This window comes from Erythrolamprus reginae, chromosome 5, assembly GCF_031021105.1.
Source record: "Erythrolamprus reginae isolate rEryReg1 chromosome 5, rEryReg1.hap1, whole genome shotgun sequence".
NCBI lineage: Eukaryota > Metazoa > Chordata > Lepidosauria > Squamata > Dipsadidae > Erythrolamprus > Erythrolamprus reginae.
The window spans coordinates 16,960,103-16,981,589 of NC_091954.1; the positions used below are offsets into that span (position 1 = coordinate 16,960,103).

The 21,487-nt window shown below is 40.0% G+C and overlaps 1 protein-coding gene across 2 annotated transcripts in view; it reads right to left on the reverse strand.

Annotated features, from left to right (window-relative positions):
- Positions 1-21,487, reverse strand: part of CTNNA3 (catenin alpha 3) — a 1,220,185-nt gene that overhangs the window by 236,948 nt on the left and 961,750 nt on the right. For both annotated transcript variants that reach the window (XM_070752167.1, XM_070752166.1), the window contains exon 13: positions 20,222-20,373. In XM_070752167.1, coding sequence (XP_070608268.1) covers positions 20,222-20,373 — 152 coding nt within the window. The remainder of the gene's footprint in view (positions 1-20,221; positions 20,374-21,487) is intronic.

Below are 21,487 nucleotides of genomic sequence, written 5' to 3' on the forward strand. Positions count from 1 at the left end.
CTCTTCCCCTAGGTCCCGCCAGCCGACATTGTTTGGTCGACGGGACCCTAAGGAGACCAACTCTGTGGGACCTCACCGGTCGCTGGGATTCATGCGGCAGAAGGCGGTCTCTTCTTCTTAATACTTCTTGGGCTATGCCCTGCAGACTGCCCGATCCCTATTTACAAGGGAAGAAAAACCACATGGTAGCTACAATGTCAGCATGTGTAACAACATTGCGACTTTCACTCACTATTCTTTCCCTACAGAGTAAGGATGGGGGAGAATTTTGTGGTTATAGGAGTTGGAAAATCCACAAAGGTTTGGGGAGAGATGATACTGGTCCCTCCCTCCTCCCCTGTGAACGAGGAGCACCTGAAAACGGAGGCTTTGCTTCTCTGTCCTCTGTGCAGGGCATATGGCCTCTGACCAGAGCTGTCACTGCTGGTTGAAGTGTCTTTTCTCAGTGGATTTTAGAGACAGGAAACCTTTTTAGGTATAAAATAAAATCAAACGGTTGCCTGTTTTATCTAAAGCAATCTCTCTGCTTTTCCAGAGGTCCTGCACTCATCCTCAAATATTAAATTAATCCCTGGTTCCTTTTCATCCCACCCACCTCAAAGCTGCTGGCTTGAATACTTAAGCATATTCAATTCCATGTCTTTGAAAAGAGACTGTGATAGCCTGGAGGCATCTCTTATGCTCTGGACTTGATTTAGGTGAGAGGAAAAACAGAATAATTACCATGGCGCTCAAGATCAACCTCACATCCAGCCTTCACAGCCTCTTGTCTGAGGGCTCCCTCCCTGACCCCTTTGATGCACTCGTCCAGGCTCTGACAGCGGCAACCTGAGCGCTGTGTTCAGTACCAGCTGCCTTTAAACCACCATTTGAACTTCTGAGCTACTGCCCAGGAGCCTGGTACCATAGCAGTGATTCTTTGGGGAGGCCTCTGACTGCTGGTGCCCTGTGTTGATTCCAAGCCTGAGGCATCTTTTTACCCCCCAAAATAAAAATACACAAAGAGCCAATATAGCAAAAAATATAAAGCAAAGCAAAGCTTTCATATCTCTCCCACTTGAAATGGAGCAGCCTTATAAATATGGGCTTCAAATTTCTCCAGCCTTTTATATTACACACACTCTCTCCATCTCCTATATACATGTGTGTGTGTGTGTGTGTGTATGTGTGATGTATGTGTGTATGTTTGTGAGATTGCAACCTAGCCTGCAAGCAAAGGGCGGTCCTTTCACGTAATAATAAACATGTTTATTTTAACGTGAAAGGACCGCCCTTTGCTTGCAGCGCCGCTGCGGTGTCCTTTCACGTAAAAATAAAAATGTTTATTTTTACGTAAAGACCTCCTTTGAAGGAGCTGGGGAATCCCTCCCACGAAGAGATTCCAGGGGCGGAGCCTTGATGTCACCGGCAGGTTGCTAAGGACGCCAAGGTGATCACTTCCTGGATTCCATGGAATCCAGGAAGTGATCACCTTGGCATCTTTAGCAACCTGCCGATGACGTCAAAGCTCCGAACGCCGAATGCGACTCCGAACTTTGCTCGAAGTTTCAAAAAATTTCGTGTTCGGCATACCGAACACTGCAAAATTCAGTACGGACCCGAATTGTGCAGGTTCAGTTTGCCTATCACTTGCTGTTACTTGTTCCAACTTCTGCCAACCTAGCAGTTCAAAAGCACATAAAAAGGCAAGTAGAAAAATAGGGACTACTTTGGTGGGAAGATAACAGCATTCTGTGCACTTTCAGCATTTAATCATGCTGGCCACATGAGAATGGAGACATCTTAAGACAACACTGACTCCACTGGCTTAGAAATGGAGATGATCCCCTTGAACCGGAAACGGCTAGCCTGCATATGTGGGGGAATCTTTACCTTATGTGTATATCTTTACCTTTACCATATATATATGCATACACATCTTGATTTAAGATTGCTTCAGTTTTTTTTTTAATGTAATCTAAACAATAATTTCTGCCCTTTGTGTCAATCTTAGCAATTACTGGAAAAGCTGGCAGCAATTGATGCCTAAGCTGGAGTCATAAAAAACGAACTCACTGGTTACAACAGCAATGTATGCACTTTAAGAAACTGCTATTATTTTATAGACAGAATTCTTGGCAGCTTTATTGACAGTGTTTTTATTAAGCAAATGATTTCTTTAAATTGTGAACTAAGGAAAAGCTTTTACTTTCAGTTAAAAGATTGACTAGTCAATTTTGCTTAACATGTTGAAATAATTAAATTTAAATAAAAACAAATTTGACAGAAAACAAACAAACAAACAGGCAGGCATACATACATACATACATACATACACACACATGCATGCGCAGAAGTCGGGTTTCCGGCACTGTGTATATATTGCCATCTTCTTTCCCTTTTGGGATGGGTGGGTGTGTGAGGAGGGAATGTTTTGCAAATGTTCAGCCCTGAGCATGCGCAGCACCAGAGGAAGTGAACCTGCCACAAGGTAAGTTAGAACCCACCTCTTCATCAGACCCTAAAGCAGAAAGCAGAACTATTTTTTTTCTTTTTTGGGAGTACACCAAAGGCATGGTTTTTCATTAGCTAGTTCTTTGCAATATAGTTTGTATCAGAAACTAAGATCACAGATTAATTATTATTATTATTATTATTATTATTATTATTATTATTATTATTATATATTGGATTTATTGGATTTATTGGATTTATTTATTCATTCATTCATTCATTCATTTATTTATTAGATTTGTATGCCGCCCCTCTCCGTAGACTCGGGGCGGCTCACAACACAGTAAAAACAGTTCCTGACAAATCTAATAATTTACAATTTAAAATTTAAAATAGTTAAAAAAACCCAATTTTTAAGCAGACATACCTACAAGCATACCATACATAAATTATATAGGCCCGGGGGAGATATCTCACTTCCACCATGCCTGACGACAAAGGTGGGTTTTAAGGAGTTTACGAAAGGCAAGGAGGGTAGGGGCAGTTCTAATCTCTGGGGGGAGCTGGTTCCAGAGAGTCGGGGCCGCCACACAGAAGGCAGTATAAACAGTATAATCCAATGCTAAAAAACAGTTAAAACCCATTATATAAAAACCAAACATACAGACAGACATACCATGCATAAAATTTTAAAGGCCTAGGGGGAGAGTGTATCTCAATTCCCCCATGCCTGGCGGCAGAGGTGGGTTTTAAGTAGCTTATGAAAGGCAAGGAGGGTGGGGGCAATTCTAATCTCTGGGGAGAGTTGGTTCCAGAGGGCCGGGGCCGCCACAGAGAAGGCTCTTCCCCTGGGTCCCGCCAAGCGACATTGTTTAGTTGACGGGACCCGGAGAAGACCCACTCTGTGGGACCTAACTGGTCACTGGGATTCGTGCAGCAGAAGGCGGTCCCTGAGATGGTCCGGTGCCATGAAGGGCTTTATAGATCATAACCAACACTTTACATATTACATTTAAAGGGAGAATATTTGCCCAGGTCACAATAAAACACAAATATCTCTTTCTCTTTTTCATTCTCTTATGTAGCTTCAGGAGAGAAGAAAAGGTATGGGAATGCAAAATAGAGACAGAAATTGGCAATAGATTTGCCCCTTTTTTTCAACCAACTGTGCTAATAATTATTAAACTGATGGTCAGTGATCCATTTTTTTTTGTATTTGTGATCCTTTCCATGCTTCTTGCATTGATACTATTTCTAATTCCTCTTAAGCATAACATAGCTAGGAAAACTTTAAAAGAAACCACACACCTCTCTATCAATGGTCCTAACGCTGAAATCTGTTATCCACATATGTTACTTTTCATCAAGTGCAAAGAGTCTTTTGGAACCATCTGGCCCTCCAAACTTCGTTCTTTGAATGTGTTTAAGAGATTATCAGGTCCCTGTATTTACATCTCCTGTTTATTTAATAAGAGTACCATATGTGGCAGCGGTAAAATGCTCCTGGTTTGCTCGTGCCTGTCAGTCGTAGGAGATCCGGTTGCAAAAGGAGCGGGAGGCTCCATCCACCTGCCTGGATGCCGCCATTTGGGGTTCTTTTACCGTCTGCACATGCACAAAGCTTTATGTGCATGTACAGAGGGTGAAAGAACCCAAATATCTCCGGGACCGCCTTCTGCCACACGAATCCCAGCGACCAGTTAGGTCCCACAAAGTTGGCCTTCTCCGGGTCCCGTCAACTAAACAATGTCGTTTGGCGGGACCCAGGGGAAGAGCCTTCTCTGTGGCGGCCCCGACCCTTTGGAACCAGCTCCCCCCAGATATCAGAGTTGCCCCCACCCTCCTAGCCTTTCGTAAGCTCCTTAAAACCCACCTCTGTCGTCAGGCATGGGGGAATTGACATTTTCCCTCCCCCTAGGCTTATAAAATTTATGTATGGTACGCTAGTATGTATGATTGGTTTCTAAATTGGGGTTTTATAAATTAATTAAATATTAGATTTGTTACATTGTATCATTATTGCTGTGAGCCGCCCCAAGTCTGCGGAGAGGGGCGGCATACAAATCTGATAAATAAGTAAGTAAGTAAGTAAGTAAGTAAGTAAGTAAGTAAGTAAATAAATAAATGGCTGTGTCCGGACAGGTAGGCAGAGCCTCATGCTCCCTTTGTGACCGGCTCTCCTATGACCGATAGGCACGAGAGAACCGAGAGCATTTCACCGCTACCATATACAGCACAAGCAAACCGGGAGCATTTCATCCCTGATATGTGGACTATTCTGTTTCCAACTTCTATTCAGTAACTACTGAGCTATTTTATTTTATTTATTTATTTTGTCCAATACAAATTGAAAGTTAAGGAGAGTAAAAAGGTGTAGTAGTAAATATCAGGGAAGGGATAGAAGAAGAGATATGAGAATAGAATACATCAATGAAGAGTAGAGGAAGGATATATGGATGGGAGAAAAGATATGTAAAATATAGGAGAGACAATTGGACAGGGGACGGAATGTACACTAGTGCACTTATGCTCGCCCCTTACTGACCTCTAAGGAATCTGGAGAAGTCAACTGTGGAAAGTCTAATCATTCCCGCATTGCCTCACCATTGTGCCTCAACCTTGCCATGGAGAGACCATCTTTAGGGGTAGCTCAGCTGCCCTGCCTTTGACCCCTTCTTTGAGCATGAAAAGTCCAAGAGCTTTAGAAGTACAGAAACAATTTATCTGTGGGGGGGGGGTCCCTCCCCCCAACCCCCCCCCCCAGGAATTCCATGTGAAAACCTCATTTGTTCTTAAACCAAGTGCTCAACGGTTCAGGTTAGGGTTGTATACCCAAACCAGGACATGTGTTTCCCTCTTGCATGCATGTGTTTATGACAAAACAAATGTTCCCCTTTCCAGCCCCAGGACAATTAGCCCGAGATAAAACCGTCGTCCAATCTTTCGATCTGTTAATCCTAACAAATGTAATGAATAATGCCGCCCAGTGGTGTCGTGGATTCTGAAGAGTTGCTTCCAGGGTTCAGGGGGAAGGAAATAGTCACACACTGACTCCTTTGTGCTTGCCAAACTTGCTACACATAGAAGCAGATGCAACTAAATGTTTATTTATTTATTTATTTTTATTTATTTATTTTGTCCAATACAAATTGAAAGTTAAAGAGAATAAAAAGGTGTAGTAGTAAATATCAGGGAAGGGATAGAAGAAGAGATATGAGAATAGAATAGAATACATCAATGAAGAGTAGAGGAAGGATATATGAATGGGAGAAAAGATATATAAAATATAGGAGAGACAATTGGACAATTGTAAGGCACACTAGTGCACTTATGTTCGCCCCTTACTGACCTCTAAGGAATCTGGAGAAGTCAACCATGGAAAGTCTAAGGGAAAAATGTTGAGGGTTGACACCACGGAGCCTGGTAATGAGTTCCACGCTTCAACAACTCGATTGCTAAAGTCATATTTTTTTACAATCAAGTTTGGAGCGGTTGATATTAAGTTTGAATCTGTTGCGTGCTCTTGTGTTGTTGCGGTTGAAGCTGAAGTAGTTGTTGACAGGCAGGACGTTGCAGCATATGATCTTGTGGGCAATACTTAGATCATGTTTAAGGCGTCGCGTCGTAGTTCTAAGCTTTCTAGACCCAGGATTGTAAGTCTAGTTTCGTAGGGTATTCTGTTTCGAGTGGTGGAGTGAAGGGCTCTTCTGAAGCTAGTGGTAGCTATTTCTATTTATAACCTAGGCATTCTTGGTTCGAAGAGTTCCAAGTTTTTTGTGGTTTCTGAGGTTCATGCAACAGTTCTGAGAGGACTGAGAAAGTTTCTAATAGAGCTTTAGGACAAGAAAAGGGTTTATTCTCTACCCTGCTGTGAAATTTCCAAGCAGTATCTCCTGTCCTCGTCAGTTACTTTCAACTACTATAGAAGTAGCTTTATTGTCAGCTATTCTTTTTTTTCCTGTGAGACTCATTTTGTCTTTCTTTCTTGCAATTGTTATCTCATTTCATTTTATTCTTTTTCTTGACAAGGAACAATAGAGTTTGTTCTGCTTTTAGTCTCACCCTATAATCCTGAAGACCCAGTTTCAAAACTAGAATAGGTATGCAATAAATAAATAAGTGTTCGGAAACTTCAGATTGTGCAGAATGCAGCTGCGAGAGCTATCATGGGCTTGCCTAAATATGCCCATGTTACACCAACACTCCGCAGTCTGCATCGGTTGCCAATCAGTTTCCGATCACAATTCAAAGTGTTGGTTATGACCTACAAAGCCCTTCATGGCATCGGACCAGAATATCTCCGGGACCGCCTTCTGCAGCATGAATCCCAGTGACCGGTTAGGTCTCACAGAGTTGGCCTTCTCTGGGTCCGGTCAACTAAACAATGTCATTTGGCGGGACCCAGGGGAAAAGCCTTCTCTGTGGCAGCCCTGACCCTTTGGAACCAACTCCCCCCAGATATCAGAGTTGCCCCCACCCTCCTTGCCTTTTGTAAGCTCCTTAAAACCTACCTCGGTCATCAGGTGTGGGGGAATTGAGACTTCCCCTTCCCCCTAGGCTTATAAAATTTATGCATGGTATGTCTGTATGTATGATTCGTTTCTTAAATTGGGGTTTTTAAATTAACTTAAATATTAGATTTGTTTACATTTTCTTATTATATATACTTGTCAAGAGTCAAGATCTCTCCGATCCAAAATTTTTCAGATTTAAACTCCAAGTCCTACATGCTGTATTTAAATTATGATTTTAATCATTGGAATTTTGGATATGAAGTTACGTATTTGCTTCAAACTAACGGGCTTGCCTGATTTTAAATTATATTTTGCAGCCTGAGATTCAGTTTAAATGAAAAAGTAGTTTCTTTTGAAAAATAAACGGATATTAACACTAGACGGTCACAATTTCAGATTTGGGTGGCATGGCTTTTTATGGTATGATAATAGTAATGTAGATTTTTTAAATCACTATATTAGAAATACCATATTGAGGGTATGAAACAGTACTAGAAGTTCCCTTCATTAATTTCAGCATAGGAAACAGGGAGTAAGGAGAAATAGTTAACATACCAAGATATGTTAATTAGGAAACACAATGAACTAAAAACAAAATCAAGCGAACAATTAACTCTAAAGGGATTTGCATTTTCAATGGTTCTTATGTATACAATTAAAAGAGAGGCTTAATTTAGAAAAAAAGACAACTGGAAATGGATTATATAAAATGGAATTTGAGATTGTTGGGTATAAATGATGAGAATGTCATTGCCAAAATGTATCAGATTTTGCTGAAATTTGAAAGAACAAGTTAAAGAATGTATGATAAAATTAGCTAAGAATTTCATTTATAACATACAGGTAGACCAATGGGAGGTGACATGATTGAAAGGACTGAAATATACCTTATATCAATGATAGTGAACCTTTGCTTCCTTAGGTACCGAAAGAGCCTGTGTGGGCACTATCGTGCAAGCATGAGTGCTCACACGCATAATTCAATGCCCCGTAAGGGTGAAAAGCGCTTCCCTTGCCCCCCGGAGGCCCTCTGGAGGCCAAAAATGGCCTGTTTACCAACTTTTGGTGGGCCCAGTAGGCTCACGTTTCACCCAAATTGCCCTCCCAGAGTCTCTGTGCAAGCCAAAAATCAGCTGGCCAGCACACACATGCACGTTGGAGCTCAGCTAGGGCAATGGCTCGGGTGCCAGCAGATATAGCTCCGCGTGCCACCTGTGGGCACCCATGCCATAGGTTCGCCATCACTGCCTTATACTGTATAATTAAAAGAGAACTTTTTTATCATGGGTATATGACATCAGAAAAAATACCTAGAATACATAGAACTACTTTAATTTTATGTTGAAAATGTGAAAAATTGAAGAGTCATTTTATCATGATGGATTTGTAAAAAATCTAGAAAATTCTGGATCCAAATAAAGTGATACAAAGAATTTTAAAGATCAACGTTCAGTCAAAATCACAATAGAAGTATGAAATTATAGAGTGTCCATTAGAAAAACCCCATGGAAGATTGTTACAAACAACAAAATATGCATTTTTGTAACTGCAGCAAAGCTATAAAGATTTGGAAATGGGGGGATGGCTTATGAAGATGATAATATTTGCAGAAATAATAAAATTGTCTTGTTTTATTAAGGATAAGACAACAATTATATTTGTTAGTGACTGAAAACCTTTGAAGAATGTTAGTTAGAAATGGAAAACAATTGTGATTTATGGATTTGATTATTAGAAAGGGTAAAATATGACAAGGAAGGGCTCAGGATGTAGCGTTAAAGAAGGTAAAATTATAACTGATATAAAGAAGATTGGAAGCTGCATCTTCACATTTATTTCTTTACTTCTGGCGCTTCAGAAAGCATTAAATGCTGAAACTTTTTTGTGAGCTTTTGGTGAGCATTGAATATATAGCAACTGGGTTTTTAAAAAAATATCTTGACATTTTTAATTTTTTTCAATTTCAGAAATAAACATTACATTTAAGTATCTTAATGTGGGTGGAGTGGTTATATTTATATTTTGGCTTTCAATATTCACTTTCAGAGATGACATAATTGGTGGCATGGAAATTATGTAAATAAATACATGAATGAATCTGAATTTCAATGTTATCTTTGGCACAGCTCTGCTTAGCCCTTCCCTTATATTCTGAATATCAGAAATATGATCCCTATGGTCTCCTGTGTATCTGGGTAGAAAAATAAAGAATAAAATTATCTGAATTCAAACATATGTCTATGTTTGATGTGATAATTCCTTATTTATGACCTGAAAAGATCAAATGTTATTTGTTGTTTCTATCATCTCTCTTGCAATTGCCAGTAATCTTTTAAATTACTTGTAAGTCATCATTGGCAAATATCTGAAAGGAACTAAATTTGCTGTGAAAAAGGTAAGGAATAAAATAATAGGGAATAGAAAATATGCTAAACAGTGACTAAAGAAATTATAAAAGTATCAGAGCACTCTGGCAATTTTACAGAAAGAATGGAATGCTTAATTATTTCGAACCAATAATCTAAGGTAAAGGTTCCCCTCGCACATATGTGCTAGTCGTTCTTGACTCTAGGGGGCAGTGCTCATCTCTGTTTCAAAGCCTAATAGCCAGCGCTATCTGAAGATGTCTCCAGGGTCATGTGCCCAGCATGACTAAACACCGAAGGCGCACAGAACGCTGTTACCTTCCCATCAAAATGGTCCCTATTTATCTTACTTGCATTTTTACATGCTTTCAAACTGCTAGGTTGGCAGAAGCTGGGACAAGTAACAGGAGCTCACTCCATTACACAGCGCTTGGGATTCAAACCGCCAAAATACTGGCCTTTCTGATCAACAAGCTCAGCGTCTGAGCCGCTGAGCGAATAATTTAACAGGGGACATTTTCAACAGATCATCTTTCAGAATAATAATGGAGTCTGAACCAAGGTGCTTGTCAATCATTTGACATTTTGCTGTGATCAGAGGAATATGGAATGCATTTATGTTAAATTTCATTTGGCTCCTAACTGTTCTGTCGGGCTCTCTGGTAGACTCCTCCCGAAAATTCACAGGTACAAATTTCAGACTCACACACGTTTGAAAATTCAAAACAATGTTCTTTATAATGAAAATTCACTTAAACCAAGCCCTCTTTTTGTATAGCAAAGAGCACTCGTCTCCAAACAAACTGGAAATTTGTACAAGTCCCTTATCAGTTCTGTGATACTTAGCTTGCAGCTGTGAGGTAATTCACAGTCCTTCTTCTTTCACAAAGTGAAACACACTTTGCTCTGGTTTAGTTTCAAAGCGGGGAAAAATCAGCACACAAAAGGTCAAAGTCAGTAAAGCAGTCACGAAACACAACTATCAGATAATCCTCCACAATGGCCAAACCCACAGGCTGCTATTTATAGCAGCCTCACTAATTACCACAGCCCCACCCAACCATAGGTGGCCTCATTTTCTTTGATAATAATCTCTCAGTTGTTGCTGCCTATGCATCGCTCTCCGCATGCATGGCTGTATCATTAACTCTTGTTCTGAATCCAAGGAGGAGCTAGATAATTGATCTCCTTCTGAGCTGTCTGCCACACTCTCCTCCTCCCTGTCACTCATGTCTTCTTGGTCAGAGGAGCCTTCATCAGCAGATTCCACCAGGGGCAAAACAGGCCTGCAGCATGTGGCTGTCTCCCCCACATCCACAGTCCTTGGGGCAGGAGCAGTGCCAGAGCTAACCACAACAATTGAATTGATTGTATTTTCACCATTTCTACTGGCAGTCTGAGTTAAAAACAGCAGTTGATAGAGTTGATAGAGTTCTGTGTAGCACACCCGCAGACCATTGTAGTTACAGGGTTAAAACTTCCATTGACAGAGTCTCTTTCATGTTGGAAGGAAGCCTCATGAATTGATGTTGTTCACCGGCCTCTCCCAGTTACATTTTCATCAAGAACCTTTGCTCACATTAGCACTGGATTCCTTATATAATCAGAAGCCTAATGCATCTGGCAGAGAATCAATGTATCTCAGTCAGCAGCTGGCCATAATGCATTCTAATTTCTTCACCTTGGCTGCTGTGGAAGGTTTACATGCCTAAATAATGCACAGATATGCTGAAATGCCTAATACACAATTTAAAATATATCTCAGTTTGATCATCTATTACCTAAGTAAAATGCATCCTTCATTTCAGGCTTTCTCCTGTCTTTCTCCTTTTTTGTTGGTCAAAATACCCATCCTAGTTTTGTGGGAATGAGGTCGGTGCTAGTAGTTTGTTTATTTATTTATTTATTTATTTATTTGTTTGTTTGTTTGTTTGTTTGTTTGTTTATTTATTTGTTTATTTATTATTTAGATTTGTATGCCACCCCTCTCCGCAGACTCGGGGCGGCTCACAGCAAGATACAGCAAATCATGGCAAATCCAAATAAATTTAAAATATTTAAAAAGATTTTAAAAGAACCCCATTTATTAACAAACACACACACAAACATACCATGCATAAATTGTACATGTCCGGGGGAGGTGTTTCAGTTCCCCCATGCCTGACGGCAAAGGTGGGTTTTAAGGAGTTTACAGAAGGCAGGGAGAGTAGGGGCAGTTCTAATCTCTGGGGGGAGTTGGTTCCAGAGAGTGGGGGCCGCCACAGAGAAGGCTCTTCCCCTGGGGCCCGCCAACCGACATTGTTTAGTTGACGGGACCCGGAGAAGACCAACTCTGTGGGACCTAATCAGTCGCTGGGATTCGTGCGGCAGAAGGCGGTCTCGGAGATATTCTGGTCCGATGCCATGAAGGGCTTTAAAGGTCATAACCAACACTTTGAATTGTGACTGGAAATTGATCGGCAGCCAATGCAGACTGCAGAGTGATGGTGAAACTTGGGCATACCTAGGTAAGCCCATGACTGCTCTCGCAGCTGCATTCTGCACGATCTGAAGTTTCCGAACACTTTTCAAAGGTAGCCCCATGTAGAGAGCATTACAGTAGTCGAACCTCGAGGTGATGAGGGCATGAGTGACTGTGAGCAATGAGTCCCGGTGCAGATAGGGCCGCAACTGGTGTACCAGGCCTTGAGATATTAAAACATTTTTTTAAAAGAGCTTTTTTTTAAAGAGATATTAAAACAAACCTTGCAATGCCTCAGTAAGCAGTGGACCATGCTGAAATTTAGGGAACAGAAATATTTTTTTTTCCAGAATTCAGTTTTCTAATATAGATAAATCATGTTTAACACTAAGGCCTTGGAGCTTGATGCCTAATCTATCTTCTAGCCAAGTAGTGTAACTTGCGCCGTCGCCACCACCCCTCAGTAGACAGAGGAAGGAGAAAGATAATATAGCATTTTTGGGAAGGAAAGAAAGTATGAGAGATTAGATTAGGTTATTTATTACTTGAAAGTTTATGAATATTAGGAATTGTCCCCTAGGAGCATTGATGGGTGGAATAAATACAGCAATCTTGAAAAGTACTCTAGGGACACAATAATAGCAGAATAGGTAGAATTACTGGGACATAATAATAAACTTGCTGTTTTGCTTCTGTAAGAATTCCTTTGCTAAGAATTAGAATTGCATCTGACATTTGTTAACTCCTGTTACCTTGGTTTTGTGTGTAAACCAGCGCCTGGTATGAATTGTGTCCTGGCTTGACAGGGTTATATCAGGGAAATACCTATGTTGCTTATCACCCTGCTCCTCTGTTGCTAAGCACTTAGCTTTCCTGTTCTTTGCTGTATAGCCAAATTAGGGCTACAAGGGAAACATGGGCCAGAGGATCAGAATTGGGAACAAAGTTGATGTCTCTGAAGATATAAAGGGATACCATACCTTCTCCAAGGCATGGCCTTCCCTACATGTCTCTTTTGTATATGTTTGGAATGGTTTACCCAGCTCTTTAACACAATCATTTAACACACCCTTTGAAAATGTCCAAAGATATTTCACCAGAAGAGCCCTTCACTCCTCCACTCAAAACAGAATGCCCTACGAAAATAGACTAACAATCCTCGGCCTAGAAAGCCTAGAACTACGATGCCTAAAACACTATTTGAGTATTGCCCACAAGATCATATGCTGCAACGTCCTACCGGTCAATGACTACTTCAGCTTCAACCGCAATAACACAAGAGCATGCAACAGATTCAAACTTAATACGAACCGCTCCAAACTTGACTGTAAAAAATATGATTTCAACAATCGAGTTACCAAAGCGTGGAACTCATTACCTGACTCAATTGTGTCAACCCCTAACCCCCAACATTTCTCCCTTAGACTCTCCACGATTGACCTCTCCAGGTTCCTAAGAGGCCAGTAAGGAGCGTACATAAGTGCACTGGTGTGCCTTTCGTCCCCTGTCCAATTGTCTTTCCTTTCTTTCACCTATCTTATATATTCTCTCCCCTTCATATATCCTCTCCTCTAAGTTCACTTTCACCTTCATTTATATTACCACATGTCTATTTTTCTTCCTATGCATTTGTGTATTGGATGAATGAATGAATGAATGAATGAATGAATGAATAAATAAATAAATAAATAAATAAATAAATAAATAAATAAATAAATGCTGATTCCGTCTCAAGCTTCTGCTTAAGTCCTTCTTTTGGTTCATTGTTGGCTTAAGCTTATCACCAGACCTTGCAGTATATTGAAAAATTATATAATTATATTATATGTTACACACACAGGGTTCGCCCTAGCACAAAGACAAAATCACCAGCCTGAAGATGATGAGTGGGACCTCATTGAAACATCGCCAGGAATCTCTGAAACTTACACGGGAAGAAACCCAAATATTCCAAGACCTTCATACCTGTACCCGGGAAAAGCTATGAAAACAAATCTATGTATGTTACACACACACACACACATCTTCTAACCAAGTTATCTCCCTTCCTTTTCATTATCATCAAAAATATGTTACACACGCACACACACACACGTATACATATAAAGCCCTCCGGGACCGCCTTCTGCCACACGAATCCCAGCGACCGGTTAGGTCCCACAGAGTTGGCCTTCTCTGGGTCCCGTCGACTAAACAATATTGTTTGGCGGGACCCAGGAGAAGAGCCTTCTCTGTGGCGGCCCCGACCCTCTGGAACCAGCTCCCCCCGGAGATTAGAACTGCCCCCACCCTCCTTGCCTTTCGTAAACCTCTTAAGACCCATCTCTGCCGTCAGGGGCATGGGGGAACTGAGACATCTCCCCCGGGCCTATACAGTTTATACATGGAATGTTTGTGTGTGTGTTTGCTTTTAATAATGGGGTTTTTAGTGTTTTTTAAATTATTAGATTTGTTCTTACATTGTTCTTGTTATTGTTGTGAGCCACCCCGAGTCTACGGAGAGGGGTGGCATACAAATCTAATAAATAGATAGATAGATAGATAGATAGATAGATAGATAGATAGATAGATAGATAGATAGATAGATAGATAGATAGATAGATAGATACATAAATAAAGTGAGTAAGTAAGTAAGTAAGTAAGTAAGTAAGTAAGTAAGTAAGTAAGTAAGTAAGTAAGTAAGTAAGTAAGTAAGTAAGTATAATGGCATACAATAACCTATATTTCAACTGATAATTCTACAAACTATCTTGCTTCCAGCTTAGTGCAGAGCATTTTCAAGAAACACCAATTATTTTAATCAACTGGAAATACCGCAACCATACATACTGCTTACTCTCTTATCAAGAGACAGTGATGCTACAATTGTCCTTGTCACTGAGCGTCACACTGACATGCATCATCTAGCACATAACATAACTCACTGGAAGACATATTTGTACCTAAACAAATGCTCATGTCTTCAGCAACTGCTTTGATTTCCCCTCTAACTCAACTAACTGTCTTTTTTTTTAAAAAAAGGACAAATCTTTCCATTCTTATCAAAGAAGAGTTTGCTAACAGCCCTGACCTCACTCTGACTTGCAGCTGGGTAGCATTATTTTCTCAGATGCTTAAGGGGTAAAGTGACTTGACAGGTTCCCCTCCTAAGCAACTGCTCAGATTGTGATTGCATACAAGCAGAAAAAATGCATAATGCCCTGCTTTTTGCATTTTAAAATGAAGCTGGAATTGATCTGGGCCAATTTGACTTGTAGATTCTCTGCAACTGTTATGACCGCCCAAGTGAAGTAAAGAGAAGAATGGCAAATTTTACAGTAGATCTTTCAGCTTTCCTTTTCCCTTTATAAGGCGGCCTCGCTGGCTTCTTTGGAACAGAAAGATGGAGCTGGAACAGTGGGGATAAAGCCTGATCATAGGTCTGAGTACAGCTTCAACCGCAACAATACAAGAGCACGCAACAGATTCAAACTTAATATTAACCGCTCCAAAATTGACTGTAAAAAATATGACTTCAGCAACCGAGTTGTCGAAGCGTGGAACTCATTACCTGACTCAGTAGTGTCAACCCCTAACCCCCAACATTTTTCCCTTAGACTATCAACGATTGACCTCTCCAGGTTCCTTAGAGGTCAGTAAGGGGCGTACATAAGTGCACCAGTGTGCCTTCCGTCCCCTGTCCAATTGTCTCTCCTTATCTCATTTATCTTTTCTTCCTTTCAAATATGTTCACCTATACTTTTATATCTTTTCTTCTACTCTTTTCTTTACTTATATTATTACATATCTTTCTCTTCAATGTGTATTATGTATTGGACAAAATAAATAAAATAAAATAAAATAAATAAAATAAAATGCAAAAATGGATTGTCATTATCTACTACTGACATTTTAGCAAAAGAAAATCCCAACCCCAAACCCCAACGTGGAGACAAAATTACCGTCCTTTGATTTGTTTCACTGTTGTAAATGCTAAATGAAGAATAGTACCTTAGTCACTTTAGAGCAGGGGTGTCAAACTCAATTTCATTGATGGCTGCATCAGGGCTGTGGTCAGTGAAGGGCTACCAAACTTTTTATTACCACACTGTGAGTGTGGTTTATGCAGGACGCCCTGCATTTTCTTTCAACATCTTTCAGTGTAAATTGGGTGTTCTGGGGTGGAGCTCCATTTTCACTACCCCACTGCATTCCCCCCCCCCCAATCCGGGCAGTAGCCCACCCCTGGCTGTGGTTAACCTCAGAGGTCTGTGGGGGGGGCATGGCCCACAGAATGGGCATGATTTATGCCAGTCCCAAAACTGCTTGCATTATTCCTCTTCGCATTGGGTAGACCAGGATGGCTCTGTGGGCCCGAAGGCTGGATACAGCCTGCAGGCTTTGAGCTTGACACCCCTGCTCTATAGGGACTGCTTATGTTATTTTGCAAATAGCCAATGTCAGGGTTTCAAGTAACCTGATGAAGACCTCTGGCAAGGTCTTCATCATGGCTAATGGATCTCCTCTATGGACTAAAAATGCACCTTGCTTCAATGCGCTACGAGTATGCGAGTTCCTGGCCAAACACCAGGTGCCAATGCTGCCCCCCCCCCAGTCCTGACATCACACCAACAGACTTCTTTTTGTTCCCAGCCCTGAAAGGAACCCGTTTTTCATCCCTAGAAGAGATCCAATCAGCCGTGACGAAGACCTTGTGAAAGGTCCCCGAAGACGCCTTCCAGGGCGCATACAGGTCATGGCAGAGTTGCTGGAAAAAACATGTAGAGGCCCAAGGACAGTACTTTGAAAAATTTTGAGTGTTTGTGCAAATCTGTTCAATAAATTACTTTAAAAAATAATTGCATTACTTTTGGAGCGCACCCTGTATGTAGTATGTATGTGTGTGTGTGTGTGTGTGTGTATATATATATATACATACATACATACATACACACATATACATACACACATATACACACACACACACACACACATGTACATACATACATACATACATACATACATACATGTGTGTGGTTTTTTCTGTTGAATCACCCTGGCATACCCAAATATGGGCTTAATGCTTCCTCTTGCCTCTCAGCCCAACCCAATTATTACTAGTTAATTATTCTTTTTCATAGCCAACAAACTACTGTATATTCTGTATGTGTAACATTTTTTTTTGCTGAATTGAAAATGAAGGGAGACTAGTATAGATCTATTTCAAGGTTGTTTCCTCTCATCAGCTAGCCATATCCTTACTGGGGTTACTAAGATTACCCTTACAGAAGCTGAGGGCTCAAATCCCAGTAAGGGTATGGCTAGCGGATGAGAGGAAACAACCTCAAAATAGATCTATACTAGTCTCCCTTCATTTTCAATTCAGCAAAAATATGTTTTATATATATACTCTGTGTGTGTGTGTGTGTGTGTGTGTGTGTGTGTGTGTGTGTGTGTGTGTGTCTTGGCATATTCGTGTCTTTTCCCATGTAAGGTTGATAGACTCCTGGCGACGTTTCATACATGGTGTTGTGATTCAGCCTGAGGCTGCTCAGGGACCAGCTGTGTCTCTGCTGGCTCCATGCCTGGAGGAGGATGACAGCGCAGAGGAGGGGGCTGAACAGTCAGACGGGGGAGAGGAAAATCAGGAATGGGATGAAGGAGAACAGCATGAGAGCCCCGGGGGGAGGGGGGGGCTCTCCCCAGCCAGTAGCTTGGAGTCATTAGGTGATGATGCACAAGCTGTCATTGACATGAGACAGTGACGTTCAGAGCAACGAAAGGAGCAGTTAAAGAGATATTTTCACCACTGAAGTATAAACAGCTGGGTTTGGGTGTGGTACTCATCAGCAGCGTTTAAAAGGCAGGCAAGCCCTTTAAGCCATGTGGAGTGTTATCAGCTTGGCGTGGCGTTATCCTGTCTTGTTTCTCGGCGTCTCTGTTCCTGGCTTGTGGCCCAGCAGCTTTGGAAGACCCGTGGGAGGTGTAGGTCTGCTATCTACAGCTTTGGCTTGGCAGCAAGAATTCTGTATTGCTGCATGGACCTTTGGCCTTCGTGAATATACAGCGTTTTCCTGTTTGTAAGGACATTTTCTGTTACCTGTGTTTTTCTTGACTTTGATAAAACTGCCTTTGCCTTTTACCAGTGTGTCTGGGTTCTCTTTTTGGGTTGGTATTGGCTTCTGGAGTGACCCAGACAGAACACATACATACTGTATTGTATAGTAAGCTAATAAAATTAAAATGGGTTTCTTAGAAGGAAAACTTGTTTTTCTTTCCAGAGAGAATTTGCTAACCTAATAATAAAAGTGTTCATTCTACATTGACTATGTTCATGTGGATGTCATACTTGAAAGGAATGTGTCAGCTAGCAAATAATTTGGGTTTTTGATGTACAGGCAAAAATCTACCTTTCTATTAAACTTCTAAAAAGCCTTTACAAGCACGAATAACATACTAAACTTGCCTATCATCTCTAACTAATTTGCATATAAAAATCAAAGGATTCATTTCTGGCACTGAATCTTTGGGATTTAAAGATTCTAATATGGACTCCTGCAGAGGTGGGTTCCTCCCAGTTTGAACCAGTAGCAACCCACTGATGATGTCACAAAACCAGTTCAGATGGTGCAGGTCTTTGAGCACTGCCATCTGTTTTTTTAATTTTTAGAAATTTTTTGCCTGATTTTTTCCTAACTTTTCCCAGGTTTTTTTCCCCCTTCTGCACAGGTGCAGAAGCTGAGTTTTCAGCACTATACATAGTTTTTGCCTTTTGTTTTTGCCTTTTTTTCTTTTTGGCTTTTTTTTTGGCCTTTTTTCAATTTGGTTTTGTTTTGGGGATTTTTTTTTCTTCTGCAGATGTGCAGAACCCGTTTCTGATGCTGTGTATGTGGTTGATTGATTAATACATTAGGTTTTTATTTTTTTATTTTTTTATTAGATTTATTTACTTATTAGATTTGTATTTATTAGATTTAGCTGTAGTTTTTTAATGTATTAGATTTGTCTTGTATGCGGAGAGGGGGGCATACAAATCAAATCAATCAATCAATCAATCAATATTGTATTCTGTATTCTGTGAGCCGCCCTGAGTTTTCAGAGAAGGGCGGCAAAGAAATCTAAATAATAATAAGTCTTCGGAGAGGGGCGGCATACAAGTCTAATAAATAATAATAATAATAATACTGTAATAATAATAATAATAATAATAATAATAATAATAATAATAATAATAATAATAATAATAATATGCTTTTTTTTGCTCTTTCCTCCTCTTCCTCTTTTTTTTCTTGCACTGTGCTTTTCTTTTTCTTTCTTTTTCTTTTCATCCTGTTGTGTCTTTACATTTATAGTTACCTTATCTACTTAGTGTAATTTTCTATTTTCTGTCTTATATCTTTGTTTTCTTATTTTTTTTATAGATTTAATTCTATTTTTTAACTTTCTTATTTTTATTTTTTTATATAAAGGAATTAGTAATTAGGTTTGTAATTGGATTAATTTGGCAATATTTGGTGATACTATCTGTTTTGGTTTTTTCCCCTTGGATTATGCTACCGCAAGATGTTTTCAAATGTTTTTTTTCAGGGGTATTTTTTTAATAGGCGGTAATTATCTATTAAGGGTATTGACTATAGATAAAAATTGATATAGAAGCGGTTGGAAGGGAGCTGAAACATTTTAGCCTACTTAATGGGAGAAACTAAAATTTGGAACAGCTTGAATGCGTTTTCAGCTAGGAGTATATTTGTATAGCAATAAAAAAACAGGGCAGCTATCTTTTATCCAGATGTCAAAACTAAGGGTGGTAGTATTTGGCTTCCTGAAATTGATTTATTGTAAAATAAGTGGATGTTGCTGTTATAATTTTTACTGTAATGAGATTGGAGAGAAAAAAATAAAAAAAATCTTTGTCAAAAATAATATGATTTTATTCAGCAGCATTTTATTTATTTATTTATTTATTGATTGATTGATTGATTGGATTTGTATGCCGCCCCTCTCCGGAGACTCAGGGCGGCTAACAGCAACAATAAAACAGTGTACAATAGTAATCCAATACTAAAACGATTGAACACCCATTAATATAAAAACCAAGCATACATACATACATACCATGCATAGAATTGTAAAAGCCTAGGGGGAAGAGTATCTCAGTTCCCCCATGCCTGACGGCAGAGGTGGGTTTTAAGTAGCTTACGAAAGGCATGGAGGGTGGGGGCAATTCTAATCTCCAGGGGGAGTTGGTTCCAGAGGGCCGGGGCCGCCACAGAGAAGGCTCTTCCCCTGGGTCCCGCCAGGCGACATTGTTTAGTTGACGGGACCCGGAGAAGATCCATTATACTGAAAAAAATACCCCTGAAACTGCCATTTTCACATTATTTTAGTTTCTGCCGATTTTAATGTTGCATAGAAATATTAATGACACATCTGTTAATTAGAAATGAATGAAAGAATCAAACACTTACCCGAATCATCATAACTGAACATCTAATGTCATGAACTGTGTCGTAAATCTTCTTAGAGATGTCAACAAATTGATTATCATCAAAGAGATGAATCGTACTCCTGCTTAAGTTTTCTAGTGCAGTGTTGACTTGAGTAATAAATTCTGGAATCACTGTAAAATAAATTTTTAAAAAGGTGATTGTTGAAATGACTTTTAAACTCTTTTGTATTAATGTTGAAGTGCATTGAGTTGAGACTGGTTTGTAACTAGCATGTTCAAGTTTATTTTGCCTTTTTAAAACCATTCTTCAATTATTGAAAATGAAATGTAATTGAAAAGAAATTCATGAAACAATCATCAATGTTCCTGCATTTCTCTTTTTTAGAAGCTGTCCTAATACACACACACATTATATGTACATGTGTGTGTGCGTTCTGTTGAATCACCCTGCAATACCCAAATATGGGAGGGAGCTTAATGCTTCCTTTTGCCTCTTGGCCCAACCCAGAGGCCTATCCAAGGCAGTTAATTAATTTTTTCATAGCCGACAAATTATACTCTATATGTATAACATATTTTTGCTGAATTTGAAAATGATGGGAGACTAGTATAGATCTATTTCGGCTTGTTATGGCCTCATCGGCTAGCCATACCCTCACTGGGATTTGGACCTGCAGCCTCTGCCTCGTAAGGCAGAGAACTAACCTCCAGGCCAGAGGATCTCATGGTACAAAGCTGAAAGGCTGAGAGGCAAAAGAAAGCATTAAGCGTCTCCCATATTTGGGTATGCCAGGGTGATTCGACAGAAAAAACTTCCCTGGTACAAAGCTGAAAGGATGAGATCCTGTGGCCTAGAGGTTAATTCTCTGCTGCAGGTTCAAATCCCAGTGAGGGTATGGCTAGCTGATGAGGCCACAGCAAGGCCGAAATAGACCTATATTAATCTCCCTTCATTTTCAAATTCATCAAAAATATGTTACACACACACACACACACACAAACACACACATCTACAAATATGTGTATGTTTGTGATTTTTTGTTGAGTCACCTTGGTATATTGAAGGAGCATCACAGCTTCCTTTTGCCTCTCGGCCCCACTAGGGGCCATATTCCAAGGCAGATAAACTTTTTATAGCCAACAACTATAATCTATAACTGTAACATATAAAATATATAACATATATATATCTACAAAAAACATGTGTGTGTGTCTGTAATATGTTACACACACACACACACATTCGTAGATTTCCAGGGGTATAGGTATGTAGGTGTTGGCATAT